This window comes from Amborella trichopoda, chromosome 2 (assembly GCF_054954075.1).
Source record: "Amborella trichopoda isolate Santa Cruz 75 chromosome 2, AtrichopodaSantaCruz75HAP2 v2.0, whole genome shotgun sequence".
Lineage (NCBI taxonomy): Eukaryota > Viridiplantae > Streptophyta > Magnoliopsida > Amborellales > Amborellaceae > Amborella > Amborella trichopoda.
In genome coordinates this window covers 39,287,864-39,307,715 of record NC_142337.1, presented here as the reverse complement: position 1 = coordinate 39,307,715, position 19,852 = coordinate 39,287,864, and the positions used below count along the sequence as shown (strand labels likewise).

The 19,852-nt window shown below is 38.5% G+C and overlaps 1 protein-coding gene across 8 annotated transcripts in view; it reads right to left on the bottom strand.

Annotated features, from left to right (window-relative positions):
• LOC18425466 (Chaperone DnaJ-domain superfamily protein) overlaps positions 1–17,775 on the bottom strand; it is a 35,168-nt gene extending 17,393 nt beyond the window's left edge. For 3 of the 8 annotated variants that reach the window (XR_016049438.1, XR_016049437.1, XM_006830013.4), the window contains exons 1-7: positions 17,552–17,775; positions 17,384–17,446; positions 17,152–17,218; positions 14,296–14,355; positions 11,651–11,701; positions 11,450–11,530; positions 6,879–6,991 (exon numbers count right to left, since the gene is read on the bottom strand). Coding sequence is in view for 3 of the 8 variants with exons in the window: in XM_006830013.4 (XP_006830076.1) it covers positions 6,879–6,991; positions 11,450–11,530; positions 11,651–11,701; positions 14,296–14,355; positions 17,152–17,218; positions 17,384–17,446; positions 17,552–17,658 (542 nt within the window). In the remaining 5 variants the exon portion in view is untranslated. Of the gene's footprint in view, positions 1–6,878; positions 6,992–11,449; positions 11,531–11,650; positions 11,702–14,295; positions 14,356–16,929; positions 17,219–17,383; positions 17,447–17,551 lie in introns of all 8 variants that reach the window. The other 5 variants (XR_016049440.1, XR_016049441.1, XR_016049439.1 and 2 more) reach the window with 3 other exon arrangements.
• Positions 17,776–19,852: the final 2,077 nt, after the last annotated feature.

The window sequence follows — 19,852 nt, the reverse complement described above, 5'->3', positions numbered from 1 at the left end:
TTCTAATTCTAAGATTTCCGTCCTTGCTCACAAGCTAGGCTGTAAAGTTGACCCTCTTCCCTCTACCTACTTGGGCCTTCCCCTTTGTTTAGGGAAGCCCACGAAACGGCTTTGGGACAACCTTATTGAGAAGTTCAATTGGTAGGCGAAATTCTTATCTCTGGGAGATAGAATCGCTCTCATCAATGCCACCCTTGCCAACATCCCCATTTACCAGATGTCCATTTTCCAAATTCTTGTTTCTGTGGCTAATCGCTTGGAGAAACTCATGAGAGACTTTCTCTGGTGTGGCACCTCTGCTGACTTCAAGTTCCATTTAGTATCTTGGAATAAGATCTATTGTCAATAAAATTTGGTGGTTTGGGATTCAAAAAACTCAGGCTTATGAATTTTGCCTTCTTGGCAAATGGTGGTGGAGTTTTACGTCCCCCCACCCTTTCCTTTGGAAATCTATCTTCCAGACTAAATATGGTCTTGAAGAAAATGGATGGTTTCCTCATTCCCCCATCTCTCGAGCCCCTACAGCTTTGGAAGTCTATCACTTCTGCTAAATCTTTTTTCCTAAACCACACTAGATTCAGTTTTGGTAATGGTCTCATAATTAGATTTTGGAAAGACCTCTGGTTACAAGACCAACCCTTCCACCTCTGTTCCTCCTTGCTTCTAACCAAGATGCCCTTATCACTCACTACGTTGACCGTATAGGCAACTCCCTTACGTGGACTCCCATTTTCAAAAGGAACTTACTTGACTCTGAATGACCTCTGTTATTATTACTCCTTCAGCTTCTCAATCTCATTTATCCTCCACCCCCTTCCAGAGTGGATTCTTTAATTTGGACCCCTAATCCCTCTGTCGTTTTTTCTGTAGCATCCTTCATTGCTTGCCTTCTACCTAACTCAAACCTTTCTCCTCTCCTCAACAAAATCTGGTCCGTCCCCATCCCCCCCAAGGTCCAGGCCTTCCTATAGATCCTCAAGGTAAGACCCTTACCTTGGACCAAATCCAGAAAAGGGCTTTTTAGCGAGGAAGATATTCCTCAACTTTTCATCCATCGCCCCTTTACTTCTGCCCTATTCTCCAATATTCACTAACATTTCGATTTAAGTAAGGCAACCCCTCAAAACATCCTTGATATTCTCAGGGTCTTCTTCTCGCCACATTTTCCCCCACAAGCCACAAAAATTTGGCATATCTCTATCACTATTTTGTTTTGGTCAATTTGATTGGGGAGAAATACGAGAACTTTTAGAGGTATTGCTAAAATCTCTTCCTTTTATCTCAGATTCCTTAATCTCTCCTCTTTCTTTTTGGGTTTCTCCTACCCCCTTAATCTCCTGTTTTCCAGCCTCATCTCTTTGTGGCAGCTGGTTGAGGTTTCTCAATCTGCAATCTTTTGTTCTTAGTTTTTCAACCTCTTGGAGTAAGCCCCCACAAGGCACTCTCAAACAAAATACGGATGGTTCATCCTATGGGTATCGTAGCCCCTCAGGCTATGGGGGCACCCTTGCAAATTCAAAGAGCATCTTTTGCCACTTCTCAAGCCCCTTGGGAGTCACTGATTCCACTATCGCTGAAACTAGGGTATTACTAGAAGGACTAAAAAAATGTGCACTAAATGTTGAACACTTTTCAGCTGTTCAAGTAGATTGTGATTCTTTAAGCGTGATCAAATGGGCTTCCAAGGCTGCACCACCCCCATGGAGACTCACCTCTTACTTTGACCACATCCATTCTCTATGCAGCAACCTCCTTCAAGTCACCTTCAAGCACATCTCCAGGACCGCAAATTCCATTGCAGATTGCCTTGCCAAGGAAGGTGCATATAATTCCTTCCCTGCCATCCTTTTTCTTAACCAGGTACGCTAACCTATTCTCTCTCCCGTCAACTCTTTTTCTACTCTCTCATCTACCATATCTTCCTTCGACCCCCCTCTTTTTTCTAAAAAAAAGAGGGAGGGGGGGGGGGGGTGCAGGGAAAAAAAAAGAGAAAAAAAAAAGTTTAGAACTCCACTGCTGTTTTCAATTTTTGGCCAACATCTCTCTCTCAATCTTCACATCCCCACTCCTTTGTTTTTCTCTTCTGACCCCTTCCTCCCTTCTAGTCAACCCCTGCTCCTCAATCTCCTTCTCTCTCTGTCTCCTTCGCTCTCCCCTTCGAGCTCTTTCAACCTCCCCCTCTCTTTATCCCACTCTTTTCTATCTTTCATCTCTGCTTTACTCCCTTCCAACCTTCCTTTCTTTCCTCTTTTGCCTCTATAACGATATCCCTCTCCTTCCACTTCGCTTTCACTCTTTTCTTCTCATTCCTCTTCTCTCTCCCCCTCGGACACCCCCCACCCCCTCTATCCCCCTCTTAGCTTGTTGATACCAAGGACTCCCACTCTGCCCCTCACACGTCTCTTCTGCATCAACTGCTGGGACAGCTCCTTGCCCCGATAATGAGGGTGTTCCGGCTGCCCTGAGCCACACTTGGGGTGAAAGGGCAATTTGCACTCTTGGGAGTTTGGATCCCTTCTGACCCCTACCAGTATAGCTCGAAGGGCCAGCTCATGCACTTTCTTTTGGCGACAAAACACTTGACAGCTAGGCTTTCCTCTCTAACCTCTTGCACCATGGACCCAAGGACCAGTCTACTTTCTTTTTTTCCAACTGTATATTTTCTACCTTTGTGGACGTTTTTTCGGAATTCCATTATTATAGATGTTTTATTTCTTATAGGTCTTTTTAGATTTTCAGCTTCTCGCCTTTTGTATTTTCATTATAGTTTTGCTTCTCCTCCTCCCTCCTTGTATTCTGAGCAACCTTTTTGTGGGCTGGCATTTTTTTCCACTTCGATGGCTATGCAATTACCCTTTCCCATTTATACAAGACAAACAGTTTCAAAAAACAAGGGGCAGCAGCCCACGTCTCAAAAAGTGGCATCACCTTCATTCACTTTCACGTGGGCCCACCAACCAATCGTACTACACACGCACTGATAAGCATGCACACACTCAACAATTCACGAGGCTTTTATAGTGGTAATGGCTTCTTTGAATTTTTTATGTGGGACAAATAGTCCCATTTCTTCACCACGCACAAAACAAACTATGGGGCAATATCTCTCTCTCTCTGCTAAGAACCTATCTCTCTCGTTGGTGTTTCTCTCTACACTAAAATCAAAAATTTCTAAAGTAATAAAAAATAAATTGAGTAGAGAGATTCATTTATTGCCATGAGTTGCATTTTAAACTTCGTTTTGACTATCAAATGAATTTAATAGACAACGAACACTCAGACATGAGACAGGTCCACAGGATTTACATATTTCTTATGCAATAATGAAGAGCTATTTGCAATTGTTACTATTTTTTATATAAACCTTAAAAACTAGTTTTTCTAGAAATTATAGTGATTTTTTGAAATTTTTTGAGGTTAAAACTTGCCGATCTGACCCATTCTCCGATCCGAATCGTTGATCCATCAATCCAACACGATTTTTGGAGTGATCCGAATCGTTGATCCATCAATCCAACACGATTTTTGGAGTGACCGATCTGGGTCACGGATCCGTCTTTTAAACCTTGGTAATTACTAATACGAATTAGTAAGTTGTAAAGTAGTAAAATAAATCACCATCTCAAAAATAAATTCCGCTCACAACCAGATGAGGTAGTGATTAGGCTCAAGATCCGAATGGCCAACTTTTGTAAGTTTGGAGCACTACACCTATGCTGGCTCCACCAATTGGTTGCAAATTCATTATGAATTATAATTACATATGAAATGTAAAAAACAAACAACAAAAATGGAAACATGAAACTTAAACTTAAAGACTGGGTTGAGTATATTATTACCTAGATAAAGTTTGTTCTTTAGTCTTATTGCCATTCCACTCACAAAAGACTTCAATGCGTACTTTTAACTTATTAGTTCATCAGCGCATATAATGTCTTGGATATCATGTTTAGGGACTAGCACATCCAAACATTTATTAAATCCAGTCACAATTGTGTCATCTATCTGTATACCTCTATAGCATAATAAAAATCTAGGAAAAATAAGAACAAGCTGCATGCAATTGTCGATATAGCTGCCTATCCCACTTCTCATCAATAATCTCCCAAACTGACTCATAGCAGCTCACATCATTATCCAATTTATGGGTTATCTCTCTCTTGCAACGTTCCATTGCCTCATATATGAAGCCCATGAAAAGCTTGTCACTATCAACCATGCGTAGGACTTTGACAAGAGGAAAAAAAATACCTTAAGAGTGCCCTTCACTCGCCAAAATGCCTTAGATAGAACAATATCTCACTTTCTTCCCTTTCTAATCCCTGGCCCACTTACATGCTCTCCAATCATCAGAGATGAACATCTACCTCAACTAGACTCTCTTTAAATGTATGTTATGTAGATAGAGGTACCAGGTAGAAAATCTCGGACCACCAGCCTCACTATCTCCTTTGTAAATATACACATCATGCTGAGGGTGAGGGTGAGGGTGAGAGTGAGGGTGTGGCTATAAATGAAAGTTGTAACTGACCTAGCCTTCCTAACTACACCGGTAATCTCGCTCATACCACTGATAGCCTCAAGCATGAGGTCTATGCAGTGTGCTACGCATGGTATCGAAAAGATATGAAAATAGGCTATGCACAACAAATTAGCGGCAACAACATTGGGAGCAGCATTATCTGTGATAACCTATATAACATGTTGCTTCCCAACCCCCATGATGCCCTTCTCAAACACTTTAAATATGTAATGGCCACCATGGCTATCATTAGAGGTATCAATAGACCTAATTCCCTATAAGAACAATTCACCAACAAATTCATCTGATTTCTTTTGTTCTTATCACTCCAACTATCAATCATAATAGACACCCCAAACTGAGCCCACGCATCCATTTGCAACTCCACAGACTCCCTCACGACATTCATCTCTTTTTTAAAAAGAGGCTCTGAAAGCCCATATTAGTTTGGCGGCTTTAACCCGGGCCCAAATTGGCCAATTGCCTCTACCAAGGTCTAGAAGTTGCTTAGGCGAGCGGCATTAAAGGAATGCTCGCTTCATTAAACCACCGAGCAATATATTGAGCATCTCTCTCTCTCTCTCTCTCTCTCTCTCTCTCTCTCTCTCTCTCTCTCTCTCTTCCTTCTTGATCCTATTTTAACCGGTTGTTTTTTTTTTTTTTTTATAATGTTAACTTTTGTATTGCTGAAGAGAGGATAGTACAGTATAAAGTTTCTTCGGGAGATCCCTCTAGACGGGACTCCCGGTACAAAAAACCAGTAGCCCCTGAACCGGGAGTCCCGTCTAGAAGGATCTCCTGAAGAAACTTTATACTGTAATATCCTCTCTTCAGCAATACAAAAGTTAACATTATCAAAAAAAAAAAACAACCGTTGAAAATAGAATCAAGAAGGACGAGAGAGAGAGAGAGAGCTGCTCAATATATTGCTCGGTGGTTTAATGAAGCGAGCATCCCTTTAGTGCCGCTCGCCTAAGCAACTTCTACACCTTGGTAGAGGCAATTGGCCAATTTTCAACGGTTGTTTGCTTCTTGGTTTTCTCACCTGCAACCTCAAGATTAGGTGGCGCAAAAAAGAATCCACAGGACCCCTAAACTGAGGTCTCTTAGGGACCCAAATTCAATTGCAACTCCCTTTCCTTTCCTAGGCTGGAACATAGCAAGCTGCTCCACCTCATCACACCCCTCCTCAACACTCTCATCATCATCATAAACACAAACCCCAGACCTTAGCTCTGCTATGCATGTCTCTTTTTCCTCTTTTTACTATATTCATAAAATTTTTAATCTCCTCCCTAATCGTATCAAGAATCTTTTTACATGGAGCAACATACCCCTGATACCGGTAAGAAGTTAATCTCAAGAATATGAGTTATTGCTTTTTATGCAATTTTTATCTCAAGAATTTGAGTTATGACTATATTTCCAATTCGAATCACTACTTATATTAGAAACCGAAGAAGACATCTCAAAATAACAAAAGCAATCTGAAATACAAAATTTTTTAACTAACCTTGATTGCTCGATCTTCAAACTACCACCCTTGAGATGTCTCTCAATCTCAAATGCTTCCTAAAACCCTCTAATAGGCATAAAAACTATCCAAAAGCAAATCCAGACAAAAAGGATGACGTCTAGATTGATTTTTCGAAACTTTGACACATCCGCCTATCTTATGGGAATGAAAAATTTCCACTTTTTTGTTGTGTATCTCTCTCTGAAACGTCACAAATGGGGTTTGGGTTGCATAAGAACCTAACACCCTTCTGCCCTTAATTTACCAAAAAAAAAAAGAAAGATCAAGAGAGCCCCTCCACTAGGGGCATTTTCACCCCTTGACGGGCACAAGCCTTGAGCACCCGCCTGGGGCTAAGCATGCAGGGACCCCCTACCCAAGGGTGCCACATCACCTAGACCCCTTGGCCTGCATAGGCGGGCCACTTTTTGAGTCACTAGTGACAGCAAAATATCAAATCGATAACGATTTGCTGAACTTATCCTTCTAAATGGTTTTGTTTCCAATGATCAATGCAACATGCAACCAGAATATCATAAGATGAACTCAAAAATGTTACTCAATATAAACAAACAAGAACATTCACTAGAATAATGAGCCATGCAATGCAAAACACAAATTGACCGCTAGTTCATTTCTTACATAAAGCAAAACTTTCATGCAAAATAAAATGAAGCCAATTTACTAGCATCACATATTGTTGATTTATAGAGCAAGATATGCTAAATAGTGATTACAAAAGAATCACGTCAAATACAGTCAAGCTATCATCATAACAAAGTAAAATGGCAGCATCGGAGAATATCTAGGACACTTGGATCAAAATTAAGAGAGAAATACTTGTTTATATGCTTGGAAGCCTTCTTCTTGTTGGTGATTCCTCCACTGCGTTCTAGTTCCAATGCGCGCAACCTGTTCTTATAAGCTGGAGTTCTCTTAACCATACTTATAGCCTGCACCAAACAAGGGCCCACCACATGATTTTATGCTTCTGTTTGGCCAGCCCAAAGGATAAAATTAACAGAAATAGCCTACTAATAACAGATTTAAAGTCAAATCTATAAAACAATAACCCGATAACCTTAACAAATTTTCTCTTAATGCAGCTACATTGTTTGACATCCTGAGCTACAGAGCCCAAACGAATGGGAAATGCAAGGCTTTGGCAAATTACATCATGAAAGACCCGCAATGCTTCATTTCTAACAAATCAGAACGATTGAAAAAAAATTACAAAAGGCACCAACACCAAAGCCTAACCAACAAAGAACACCCTAGAAATATTGGGATCTTAAATGATGCGCAGCAATGTTGACATTTAAACATACCAAAAAGATATAACTGTCAGTGAATGCTTTTGATGGATTTCATGGTGCACTCCAAAATGAAAACAATTTTTTATTAATTAATGATTCATAGAAATGTGACTTACCAAATGGAAGGAAGTAATTAAAAAATGGATAGAACATAGCACAAGTTTCAGATAAAGTAAATTAAATTTTCTGCGTAACAACTCAAATATGCATATAAATAAGACAACTGGAAACACATAAGCACCGGTTGAGACTGATGAATACAAGATTATTGATGACGGCATTGTAGCCCTCCAATGTTGGCCCATGCATAGGCAAGGATCCAGGTTGTTTGTTTCTTATACATACCTGTGGTGGTCCAAAAGAGACTTGTTTAATCTTTATTAATTTGTTTTATTAACCTTAGGGGGAGTTAGTCTTTCATCCTTTTATTCCATAAAAGTCATGCAAGGAAATTTGAGGAAGCAGTAAAATCAACAAGAAACAAAGCTACGGGAAAACACAATTCAAAGAAACCTAAGATTTGTTTTCCATACCCCAAGCTAAGGTTCCAAATGCCTAAGCTTCTCTCTCTTTCAATTTCTAAAAATCATGTAGAACTAACCCTCTCAAGGCCCCACACACTACTTAAGTATTATAATTCAATGTTCAAAGACATTATATGTCCATACAATAATTGAAAAAACCAATATATCCTAACTTAAACTTAAATTCGTAATGACAGTTTTACCCCTGTGAACATACTCGTGACTAATACTAATGAAGTAAATAAAAAAAATAAAAACCCTAGAATCCCTAAAATACTAAAAAACCCTAGAAATAAATCTTAAAACTAAAACTATAATATACATCCTTTAAAGTTGAATAAAAATAAAAAATAAGAATAATTTTGCCCTTTATCATTCTCCCCTGGTTGGAGAAAACTCATCCTCGAGTTTTGAAGTGTGCTAAGATGAAATTAGCACTAGTCCGGCAAAATTCTTCACCTCAAATATTTTAAACATGATCCTGGAACTTGTGGGTTACTGCACTAATCAAAACCCAATGATTGTGTATTAGATTTGATAAACCCTCGATGAAAGGGCCATTGTATGTCCGTAGAATATTTTTTCACATTTGTTGAAATTGCACCACTTTAGCAATGTAACCCTACTGAATTTGCCCAGACTCAGATCTAGAACACACCACGGGTGCATCTTTGAGATCAGCGATTAAGCCAACAATTTCACCTATCAATTCTCCTTTGAGTCCATCCATTTCCTCGTCAAATATCAATTGAACCATAAAATCTTTGATCATCATCGTATATTGGATCTCCTACAAGATCTTGTTCTTCATCTAAGTATGCGTCGAAGATTGGAAGCAGATCCCAATCTACATCCTGCTGATTTTCGATACGATCTATGACAAAATCAAGAATCTCATCCTCCAAATCGAAAACCCTAGAGTGATGCTCCCCACATCTAGGTCTTATGTCCTATCCTCATCACTTGACTCCCCACGTGGAGCGCAAAAGTGAAAAATCTTGTACTCAAGATCCTCTTAGGCTGAAAGATCATTGTCTTGCCCATTATTGAGGCTCGCAAAATGTTGCGCCAGCTGTTGCACTTGCCTTTCAAGTTCCTCAATTCTATCATCTATGGGATCACAGAGTGGATCTACAAAAATCCACCTTCTACAGCCCCTTCTCACTGCCATGGGTTTGCAGAAATCACAAACCTTAGGCAATTAATGAACAGAATTGCTGAAATCAGCAAAATCTAGGTTGTTTTGGCAAAACTTTGGCCAAAATCAACAAACCTTAGACCTCACTGTAACTTCCCCTCTTTGTTGTTGCCCTAGGGCACCAAAAAATTGATGCTACAGTAATTTTGTATATTTCTACAGTTACTCCGTACAATACTACTTCAACTGCAAAAAAGGTGAGATCACTCACTATTTTCTAGGCTTCCAACTGCAAATCACTCGTCAACCTCCGACTTCCTAAATAATTGGCACGACATTCTAAGGTCCAAACCCAAAAGACCCCCACGCTTGAACATCTAGAGTCCTCCAACCCAAGGCACCATCAAGGTCAACATTGATGATTGCCCTCTGAGCAATCCCGGACCCTGCGGAGTTGGAGGCACCTTAAAGACTACAATGGAAATACAATTCTTAACTTCTCCATCCACATTCATCATTGGAATTCAAATTGGGCAGAGGCTATTGCCTTGCTCGAAGCCCTAAAGAGAAACAACCCGGTTTGGGGAAAATAACTTATCTTGGAGGCCGGCTCTCAGAGTGCCATTTCATTGGCATCAAGAACTTCAGAATCCCCTTGGAGACTAACCCACGTCTTCGACCATGTTCATTTCCTTTGCAGGTCACTTCAAATCACCTTCCAGCATACCTGGAGGGAAAGGAACAGGGAAGCTGACCAGATAACCAAACAAGGAGCATGAACAATTCCAGCCATCAGTCAGCAATGAAGAATTTCTCTCCTTCCTATCTCTTCCTTCTTCTCTCCTATTCTTTCTCTACAGTCACTTCTTTGTTTTTTGCCTCTCCTTACTCCACATCTGGAGGGAAAGGGACAGGGAACTGAACAGATAGACAGAGCACAGACAATTCCAGCCATCAATCAACAATGAGGAATTTCTCTCCTTCCATCTCTCCCTTCTTCTCTCCTATTCTTTCTCTATACCTGCTTCTTAGTTTTCTGTCTCTCCTTACTCCACACCTATTATTTATTTTTCCTATTCTGCTACTCCCTCTATTCTCTATCCACTCCTCACTCCTCTTCGACTCTCTCTCTCTTCACTCTTCTACTCTCTCTACTCCTCATCTACTTCAGATATTCTATTCTCTCTTTTCTACTCTACCCACTCCTTACCCTTTCCCCACTATTCTCCAGCTACTCTCCACTCTCTTTCTTCTACTTTGCCTACCCCTTATCCATTCTCTTTCCTATCTACTTCATCTCTCTTTTTTGATAACAAAACTTTTTCTTCTTTTACCCATTTTGTATGCATGTTTTTCTTTAAATTTTGCTACTCATTCACAGCTATAGTTTTATAAATATACATATATTGCAATGTTTCAAAAAACGCTAGCCAGCCCTAGGCAGTTGGCCTGGCACCCAGCGCTCCGGCACTAATCAGACGCCCTAAGGTGAAAATATGCATATATGTGTTGTTCAGATGCAGAGAGATGGGTTTTTTTGCATTTGAATGTATTCTAAGTAACTTTTTCCATGCAAATATATACGCATGAATCCTAAACACGCTCAAAACCTCAAATTATTGAAAATTTAGTGAGAAAACATAAACAAGTCTAGGTGTATTAGTCTCCAACTCTCCATTTCATACTCCATTGTGACACACGATCATGATACACAAATAAAAGACAAGATGAAATACAAAAGAAAAGCACAAAACCAATAGTCCAAATGTCCAATACATTTCAAAAGCAATTGATTTGGGGTGTTTGTAGGGTTTAGAGTTTTTTCTGTTTTTTTTTACGCCCTTTCCACTTTAAGGGTTAACATACCCCCAATACTCTTTAAAGACAAATTCACGGGTCAAGATGACCCAAAATGCCCTTGGGGGCACTTTTTACTACACAAAAACGTGCCCAGGTCATGGCGAGGTGCCCAGGCACTGGGACCAAGGGAGGGCCACCCAGGCCTAGACGTGTGCCCTGGGGTCATTTGGGTGCCTAGGCGCTGGCCTGAATGTTTTTTTGACCAATGATATATTGTCAACTTGATCCCAAGAAAAAACAAAGAGAGAGAATAGGAAAATTATGCGGTTAGGCCACATGCTATGAGACATGCAATTGCTAGAAAGTAATTGTGGGCTATATTGATGATAGAGGCAATGTTCCTACATATACTAGAAGATGACTTTTGTCAAAATTGGAGGCAGGAGTCAAATAATTTTATTCTGGCAACCGGGAGTTCAGGAAAATCCTATCAAAAATGACTAGTCCCCCAGTCAAGACTCATTGTCTTAAACAAATATTGGGGATAGCAAAATCTACTTTCCAAGAAGGCTTCTTCAAACCTACAAGCAATTAACAGAAACTGAACTGAGTCAAATTTATTATATCTGGTACCTGTGTGTACCTGGTCCATTGATTTAGATACTGGAATGCTGAAAGAATCAACAATAGGCCAACTAAAACGGCACGAGGATCCTGCAAAACAATAATTAAACGTTCAACATCATGCAATATATGTTTCTGAATAGGCTTCTATGTAAATGAGCACCATATGTCCAGTATTTCTTCAAATGAGGAAACATGATAGCATCTTACTGTTTTGTGCCCATAATATGCGTGATAATAACGAGCAGCATTATAGAATACCTGTAACCAATAACCCAGAAAGTATTACTGCCATAAGAATGTCAATATTCAAACAGCCACAATGCGAGATAAAAATAACATCACATCCTTGATTTGCTTCCAAATGATATTAAGAAACATCTCAATTGATTCTAAATGCATATTAGTGACATGAGCATATCAGCAAACGAAGTTCAAACTTAAAATCACCTCTTTCCCACCATGAGTCACAGTCACATACTACTATATTTGACATGCACCAACTCCCACAAAATTTCATCCAAATTTTGCAAAAAGACACAATTGAAAACATTATACACGGGATAAGTAAACAAGAAGAAACATTCAATAAAGGTCCCGCAAAGACATTACTCATCAGAAAAAAGGTCCTACAAAAATATTCACACTTCCACTAAATAAACCTACTGGTTACTCCAATAATAAAATTCGAGAATGGAAGCAAACGAGCATCACAGATCTAGCAATTATGAGTCCTCAAGTGAATGCAACTAAACACTCAAAATTGATCAATGAGAAAATGTTACCAATATATAAAACAGGATTGAACAGCCTAGACAAGTCCATGCATGCACATACAGATGCAGAATTAAACCATTAAAAATTTATCATAGAGAACTTTCTTAAGACGTAGAATAAACCCAACAGATTAAATCATCAATTGATCAATACTTCAAATGCCCAATAAAATTAGTATTTAGTCATTCATGCAAGCAGTTGGAATTTGGCAGTATTTATGTACCAAATCAGTTACAACAGTATCAAGAAACTACCAACTGATATCTCTTGGCTGTTCATGCTAAAAGATAATCCCTAGGATATTCTTAGCACGGATTATGGCTTCCAGATGTCAACAATCAAGAATGATCAGTTTTGTGTGTAATAAGTAGATTATGGGAAACATAGTGGCCAACATCTATAATACTCTAAAACTGACGAATCAATCGCACAGTCTATCTCTTTAACTCTTTATGCTCAAATCTCAATGCTTATTCGAACCAATAGATCTCTTCACCTCAACCTTTTCAGGGCACATTAATGGATTATGAAATGGCTAATGTAGAGGTATTTTCCATAACCAACACTTCCCCAGTGTTCTTTAACTTTTAATTCTTCATGCTCAATGCTTTTATAAAGTGAAATACTTCTTGGATCTATATATACATCTCAGCCTCAACTTTTCAGGGTTCACTAAAGGATCACAGCATGACCACAGAAGGTAGATTTCCTCCCTCACTATCACTTTGCTGAGGGAGGTTATGGACCAATATACTGTGCACTGATAAGTTACAATGGCACCAAAGGATATGCCTACTGATTCAGCCAAAAAGGTCATATCCAGAATATCCTTACTTGAGATTGTGGATCCCAAGGACGCAAACATCATCACCTATGACCAAGCAATCTAGCCAGCAATTATGAGTTTAGACCCTGGCATACAAGACTGCATAGTCTAAACAGCCCTAGCTCTTAATCTTTTGACACCCACACACGGTACCCGATATTTGTACCAGAGAAGTATGTGTCAACATGGGTTACCCCTTCACAACAAAGCAAAGGCATGCCATCAATAGAAGTCTACCCTGTTGGATTAAGTTTTGGTCATGACAACAGGACAATAGAGAAGTGTCTACCTCATGGACCTTTCATGTCCACATTTTCACTTAAAAATCTCAACTACCACAAGCATATACTAAGGGAACTTGCAACCCATATGCCAAGGAAAGAGCCACAAAATTATGCTCTTTCTCCAAAGTAAAGTAGTTTTTTGGTGAATAGTCCTTTATGCTAACGCATTAGTAAGAAGAGCCAGCAAACCCATAGTGCACTGCTTGTGACTTTTTCAAAAAGTAGGGAGCATGCAACCATGCTTTCAATATTTTATGTTTTTCATAAATGATAATATGATTCATGTTGTGCATGTAGATATATTTTATATGTTCGAAATTATGATTGACATCTATGCAAAAAGAATATATATGATAATTGGGTCTGAATCCATTATATGGTGCATGGACCCAAATTAGCATTATTTACAAGTTTCTTCCAAATCTTTTGTTGCTTTTCACTATTTATTTTTTATACGCCAACCAGTTATGAAAAACCAATATGGCATCCACCCTTATCATCCGAGTCAATCAGTACAAAGTTGGTCGCAGACATCTCCGATGGTGCACTGCAATAATTCATGCATCTCACTTGAAGATTGTTAAGAAATTTTAACAGAAGTAACAGATGCAGATCATTAGAGGATTAAACAAATAAATAAACAAGTTGCACTAGTGAGTTGTTTATTGTTAATACAAGCAAGCAGCTGGCATGAAATTCCAGGGAGAAAACTTTATCCTGGACTCTTTGCTTGGTGAGCAAACATTCAGTGATGTTCATCCATAGATACCCAATTTTTTATTTCTTAATGGCTCCCATAAATGTTATGGTACCAAAGAAGCAGATACTGTCTAAAAGCTAGAAAATTAAATCACCGAGAACTTCATGAAAGAAAAAAGTTATTCTACAGGCTGCACCAAGGTAAAACTTGCAATCGTCAATCTATACATGTAGATTACACATGGAAACTAAATATAAACTTGACTTACCTCTTCAGGATGTGCAATAGCATAATCATACTGTTCACGGGTAGCTTCATCCTTCAAAATCTGAAAGATAAGAAAACATGGACCATGAGAATATGATGAAGGACAAACCCAAAAGCGTAGATACAAAAATTATTATGGTATTAGTTTTGTTATGCAAAGCTGGAAAAATACTCAATATGAATTCTTTTAGGATTGCATTTTCTCATTTAAAAAGAACCACGCCTATGACCTCTCCAACCACCCCGCACCCTTGACACTCCGCTCCATTCTTGTAAGTACTGGGTCATGGTACAAACCATAACCTGAAGCAGTGTAAACCGCCGATCACTTACATCTACCTCCCCCCTTATCATGCTAAGAAAGGGCAGACATACCACCTTAACCCAGAATTCTCAAAGTCTATACCGCCAAAACTCCAACTCTCTGTCCACTTACCAGTGCCCATTTATGGCCATCTAAACCTCTTAAAGATGACCACCATTAAAACCAAAGCTCTATCCCTCCCAAAACTGTATAACACCTATGCTAGCCTAATACAACGAGACCAACATTTGCAGAACCCACCACCCAGCAGGCCCAGCTTACCAAATATGGTGGTTCTCCAAAAGGTCAGCCAAACCCATGCCTATGCCAGCCTAGGTTTTCTCTCTATTGGGCCACCTAGGTTATGGGCATTCGCCTAGGCATCGGGTAGCATGGACCCCCCCGGCCACCTAGGCGTCGCACAGCATTTTTTGAAACATTGTAGAGGTCTAACTTGGTTCGCTGTTGACCAGCGATATTTTCTTGGATCTACTCTAATCCTTGTTTTATTTTCCTCCATTGCAGACACAACCAATCAGAAGGGCTCAAAATTTCATTTGGATATATATTCTTATTATCCCATACAAATATAAATGAAAATATCAAAAATAAATAATAATCTTATAAGATATAGCATCTTCGAGGGAGCAAATCTTCTTACAAGCAACTTTGAGGGGACAAGTCCCCCATTAGGTTTTCTTTTGATTTCCCAAGCTCTCTCCAGTTCGACTCTTTCCTTATTCATTTCTTTAAGCTTTTAAAAGCCTTCCCTATCTTCTAGCGTTATAAATACCTACTTCCTAAACATGCAAACTTCCTACCTACCAACCTAACCCACCATAAATCCCTATAAACTAGGAAATCCAACCATAAAATAGATCTGATACTTGCCCCATTTTATTCCTACCATTCTAATGGATTTCATACCAGCTAGAATCCCTAATCTAAACAAGGGATGCATCAATTATTTTGAAACTATTGAATACTCCGACTATGTTATGCCAAAAGGAAAGGAAGGGCACTCGGCAAGTGGCTTTGCTCAATTCCTTTCTTGTTTTGTCCTGGGGAAGGTCCAGTTTGATTATGATGGAAGGCGCAGTCCTAAATCCAAAGAAATCAAATTTCGAAAAGCTCAAACTATAGATTCGAAGCATAACCCGATGAATGAGACGAAGGTAGAAGCACCAGTTGTAGACTTTGACATAAGTGGATCCATATCGACTAGTAGGAAAGCCAGTTGTCCGAGTCACTTCCGGCTTGTAGTTGTAGTCTCGAGTGGCGGCATCTGGTTCCGATGTTCAAGAATAGCCCAGTCCCAGAATGAGTAGCGAAAGGTCATTCATGGTTCCCTTATTTCTGAGAATTGACATCTGGAAGAAACGAAGTCTATTTCTGCTCCCAGGGGGTGTGAGCGATCACAGTGAATTGACCGACCGTCAATACTTAGATGCATGCATGCTGCCCCTCCCCACAGGTGGCTCCTTGTGGGAATGGGAGAGCCTTCACACTAGAGCTTTGGATGAGCACAAGCTCACCCTCGCCCGCCTAACGTATCGACCGAAGGATGCCCCAGAGTTCGCTAAGCGAACTTAGGAACACGAGAGGGATTCCATACTTCTTTCCCGTCCTTTAGTCAGTTAAAAGAACTAACTCCTAGGCCTACCCGCTTAACTTAAAGGAAGCACAAGAGGGAGGCTGGAGGACCGCCCTTCGATGTTTCTTTCACAGTATACCCCCTCCATCCTTTGGAGGTGGAAGAAAGGGTACTCAAAAGCTATTGGCCTCAAATTGAATGCAAAAAAGGTGGGGGAGAAGTAGGGTTGAGAATGGGTCGGATCAAGTCCGGATCCATCGAGATCTATATTCGAATCCGAAAAGTATATATCGGATCCAAAAGATTATGTTTTATATTATTTTATCTATAAAACAATATATAAAATAAGATAGTAGACTTAGGTGGGCTGGTCATGTGTGGCGTCAACCCAGTACAGCACCTGTTAGAAGGTGTGAATTAGTTCAAGTGGAAGGATTGCAAAGGGCAAGGGGTAGGCCCAAAAGGATGTGTTTGGAAGTAGTCCGAAAAGATACGGGAATTTATGGCCTCATTGAGGGTATGGCCTTAAATAGAGCAGAATGACGGACCAAGATTCGTGTAGCCGACCCCAACTAATTGGGAAAAGGCTATGATGGTGATGATTATTTTATATCTAAAAATAATATCTAACAAAAAAACACTATGTAACATATATGTATACATATAAATTATTGTATATTATAGTATTTTAATAATTGGGTCGAATTACTATTTGGATCCAAATCTTGGATACATACCCGGATATGGATTGGGTCCAAAATTCAGGTTTCGGATCCAAACTGCGTAAATTCTCAGCCCCATAAAAAAAGGATCCACCCAATCATTTACAGCATATCTCCGAATGAACAAAAGTCATGGTTAGAAAACAATTCCAAGGAAATTACCTCAAGTCAATGAAATCCAAAATAGATACCAGATATAAAAATTAAAGTATCTCTCTGGGTCAAGGTTAGAAGTACCTCATAAGCATTTGCGATTTTAACAAAAAGCTTCCTCGATTCTGGATCCGGATTCTTATCAGGGTGACTGATAATTACCAATAATATCCAAAAACCAAAAACCCTAAGTCAGATCGAAAAATTCACAAAACAGGAAAACGGAAAATAATGAAATAAAGATCATACAATTACTATAATCTTGTCAACATGAAAAATCGTGTCAAAATGAATTCCAAATTGCACGTGAACTTACTATTTCAGTGACAATTTGTAGTAAGCCTTTTTTATCTCTGAAGCATTGGCGCTCTGTGTAACCCTAATTATAAAAAAAACGAGGTGTTAAGATGAGAGAATCCTATAAGCAAAAGAGTAAAATACATACATATAAAATGTGAAATAGAGGGCGGGCGAGGAAATTCACCCAAGTAGATCATAGCAATCATCTTCCTCGCAGTAAATGGCGTGAATATAGGGAAGAAGTGAAGACAACAAGATGAAAATGGCGAGCCAGCGGAGTACTGGCTCCATTGATGCACCCGATGCTGCTTGCTGAGACAGAAACCAGAACCAAACCAGGGATGGGTCGGGTCTAGGTTCAGAAATAGGGACCTGAGTCCAGGTTGACCCAACCTAGATCCATAGTATACGATAGGGATTGTGTACCATGCGACCATTTATATTTGCTACGCACAATCAATCATAGCCGGGTGAAATTCAGAACATTCTAAATATTTTATTGTGGACTTTGTCCCGCATCATCAACTACTTAATTTCAAATGACCTCTTATATCAAAATAAATGATTTTATTAAAAATAATGGTAGTATAAGACCCTCCATGGGTAGAATTTTAAAAGATCACCATTAAATTTAGCACAAATTTTTAAAAAATTTATCACATGAATGTGTGGGAGGGTCTTATAAGATCATTACTCTTTTATTATATACATTTTTTGTAAAATATAATGTATAATATGTTATCATTATCTATATATGCATATAATAGAGTAAGTATTCAAAAAATAATAATATATACAACAAAATTTTTTTCTTTTGTATAAGCAGGTAACAATCATTTCTACCAATGGTTTAAAAAACGGATCGGTGACCCTGATCGGGTTTCCAAAAAACCGATCCGGATCGACGAATCGACGATCCCGATCGAGAATCGGGTGAATCGGTCAGAATAAAGCTTAAAAAAAATCCGAAAAAATTATTAAAATTCATTATAAATATTGTTTTTTAAAAATTCAATAAGAAATGAGGGTACTCCATTAAGAATTTTCATGTTTTTGAATGAATATGCGAATATTGATATGTTCTTTCCCTGCATGAACCACCATTTAACATTTAATTTACATCACACAAAAGGATAACCATATAATTATCATGGAATAAGTATATCAACATACATGGACTACAATAAAGCATAAAATTAGTAACATATGATCTAAAAATAAAATGATAGACGACGTTATTGTTCTTCTTGGTCACGTTGGTGCCATTGATTGAATTCGTTTAACAATTCATTGATTCGATCTAAAAACGAATCATCGATATTAGCAGGCATCTGACTATTCCCAAATCCCTGAGTGTTAGTGTTTTGTTGTATTCCCAATCTAAATCCCCGAAGATTGTCCATTCTTCATGCTCATCTGCACTGTCGTGCTCATCCTTACACTGTTGCTGTTGGGACTCGATATGTGAATAATATGGCTGGGATAGGGTGGCCTCAGAATCATCATCTCTCTCATTTTCTCTTTGAATAATATGGATTAAAAAAAAAAAATAACAAATTTTCAAAAAAATCAATCATGGATTAAAAAAAAAAAATCACAAATTTTCGAAAAATTCTATCATGGATTACAAAAAAAAATTCGATCGTGGATTAAAAAAAAAAATCACAAATTTTCAAAAAATTCTATCATGGATTACAAAAAAAAAATTCAATCATGGATTAAAAAAAAAAATCACAAATTTTCAAAAAATTCAATCATGGATTACAAAAAATTCGATCATGGATTACATAAAATTCGATCATGGATTACATAAAATTCGATCATGAATTACAAAAAATTCAATCGTGGATTACAAAAAAAGAAAAAAACAATTCAATCATGGATTACAAAAAATTCAATCATGGATTACAAAAAACTCTATCATGGGTTACAAAAAAAGCAAAAAACAAAAAATTCGATCATGGATTACAAACAAAAAAACAAACTTTTCGATCATGGATTATAAAAAAAAAACAAACATTTCGATCATGTATTACAAAACATTCGATCATGGATTACAAGAAAAAAAAACAAACATTTCGATCATGGATTACAAAAAATTCGATCATGGATTACAAAAAATTCTATCATGGGTTACCAAAAAAAAAAAAAAACAAAAAATTCGATCATGGATTACAAAAAAAAAAAACAATTCGATCATGGATTACAAAAAAAAAAAAACAATTCGATCATGGATTACAAAAAAACCGATCAAGTATTACAAAAAAATCTATCATGGATTACAAAAAAACAAAAAACAAAAAAAAAAAAAATGTTCCGTACGGGACTCGCCGATTCACTGTACGGACTCGCTGATTCCGTACAGTGAATCGACGAGTCACGGTACAGAATCGTCCGGTTCTCTTTAGAACCGGACGATTCCCGTTTTTTTCGCCGATTCGATCCGTTCATGGCGATTCCCGAGTCGAACCGGGCGAGTCCAGTT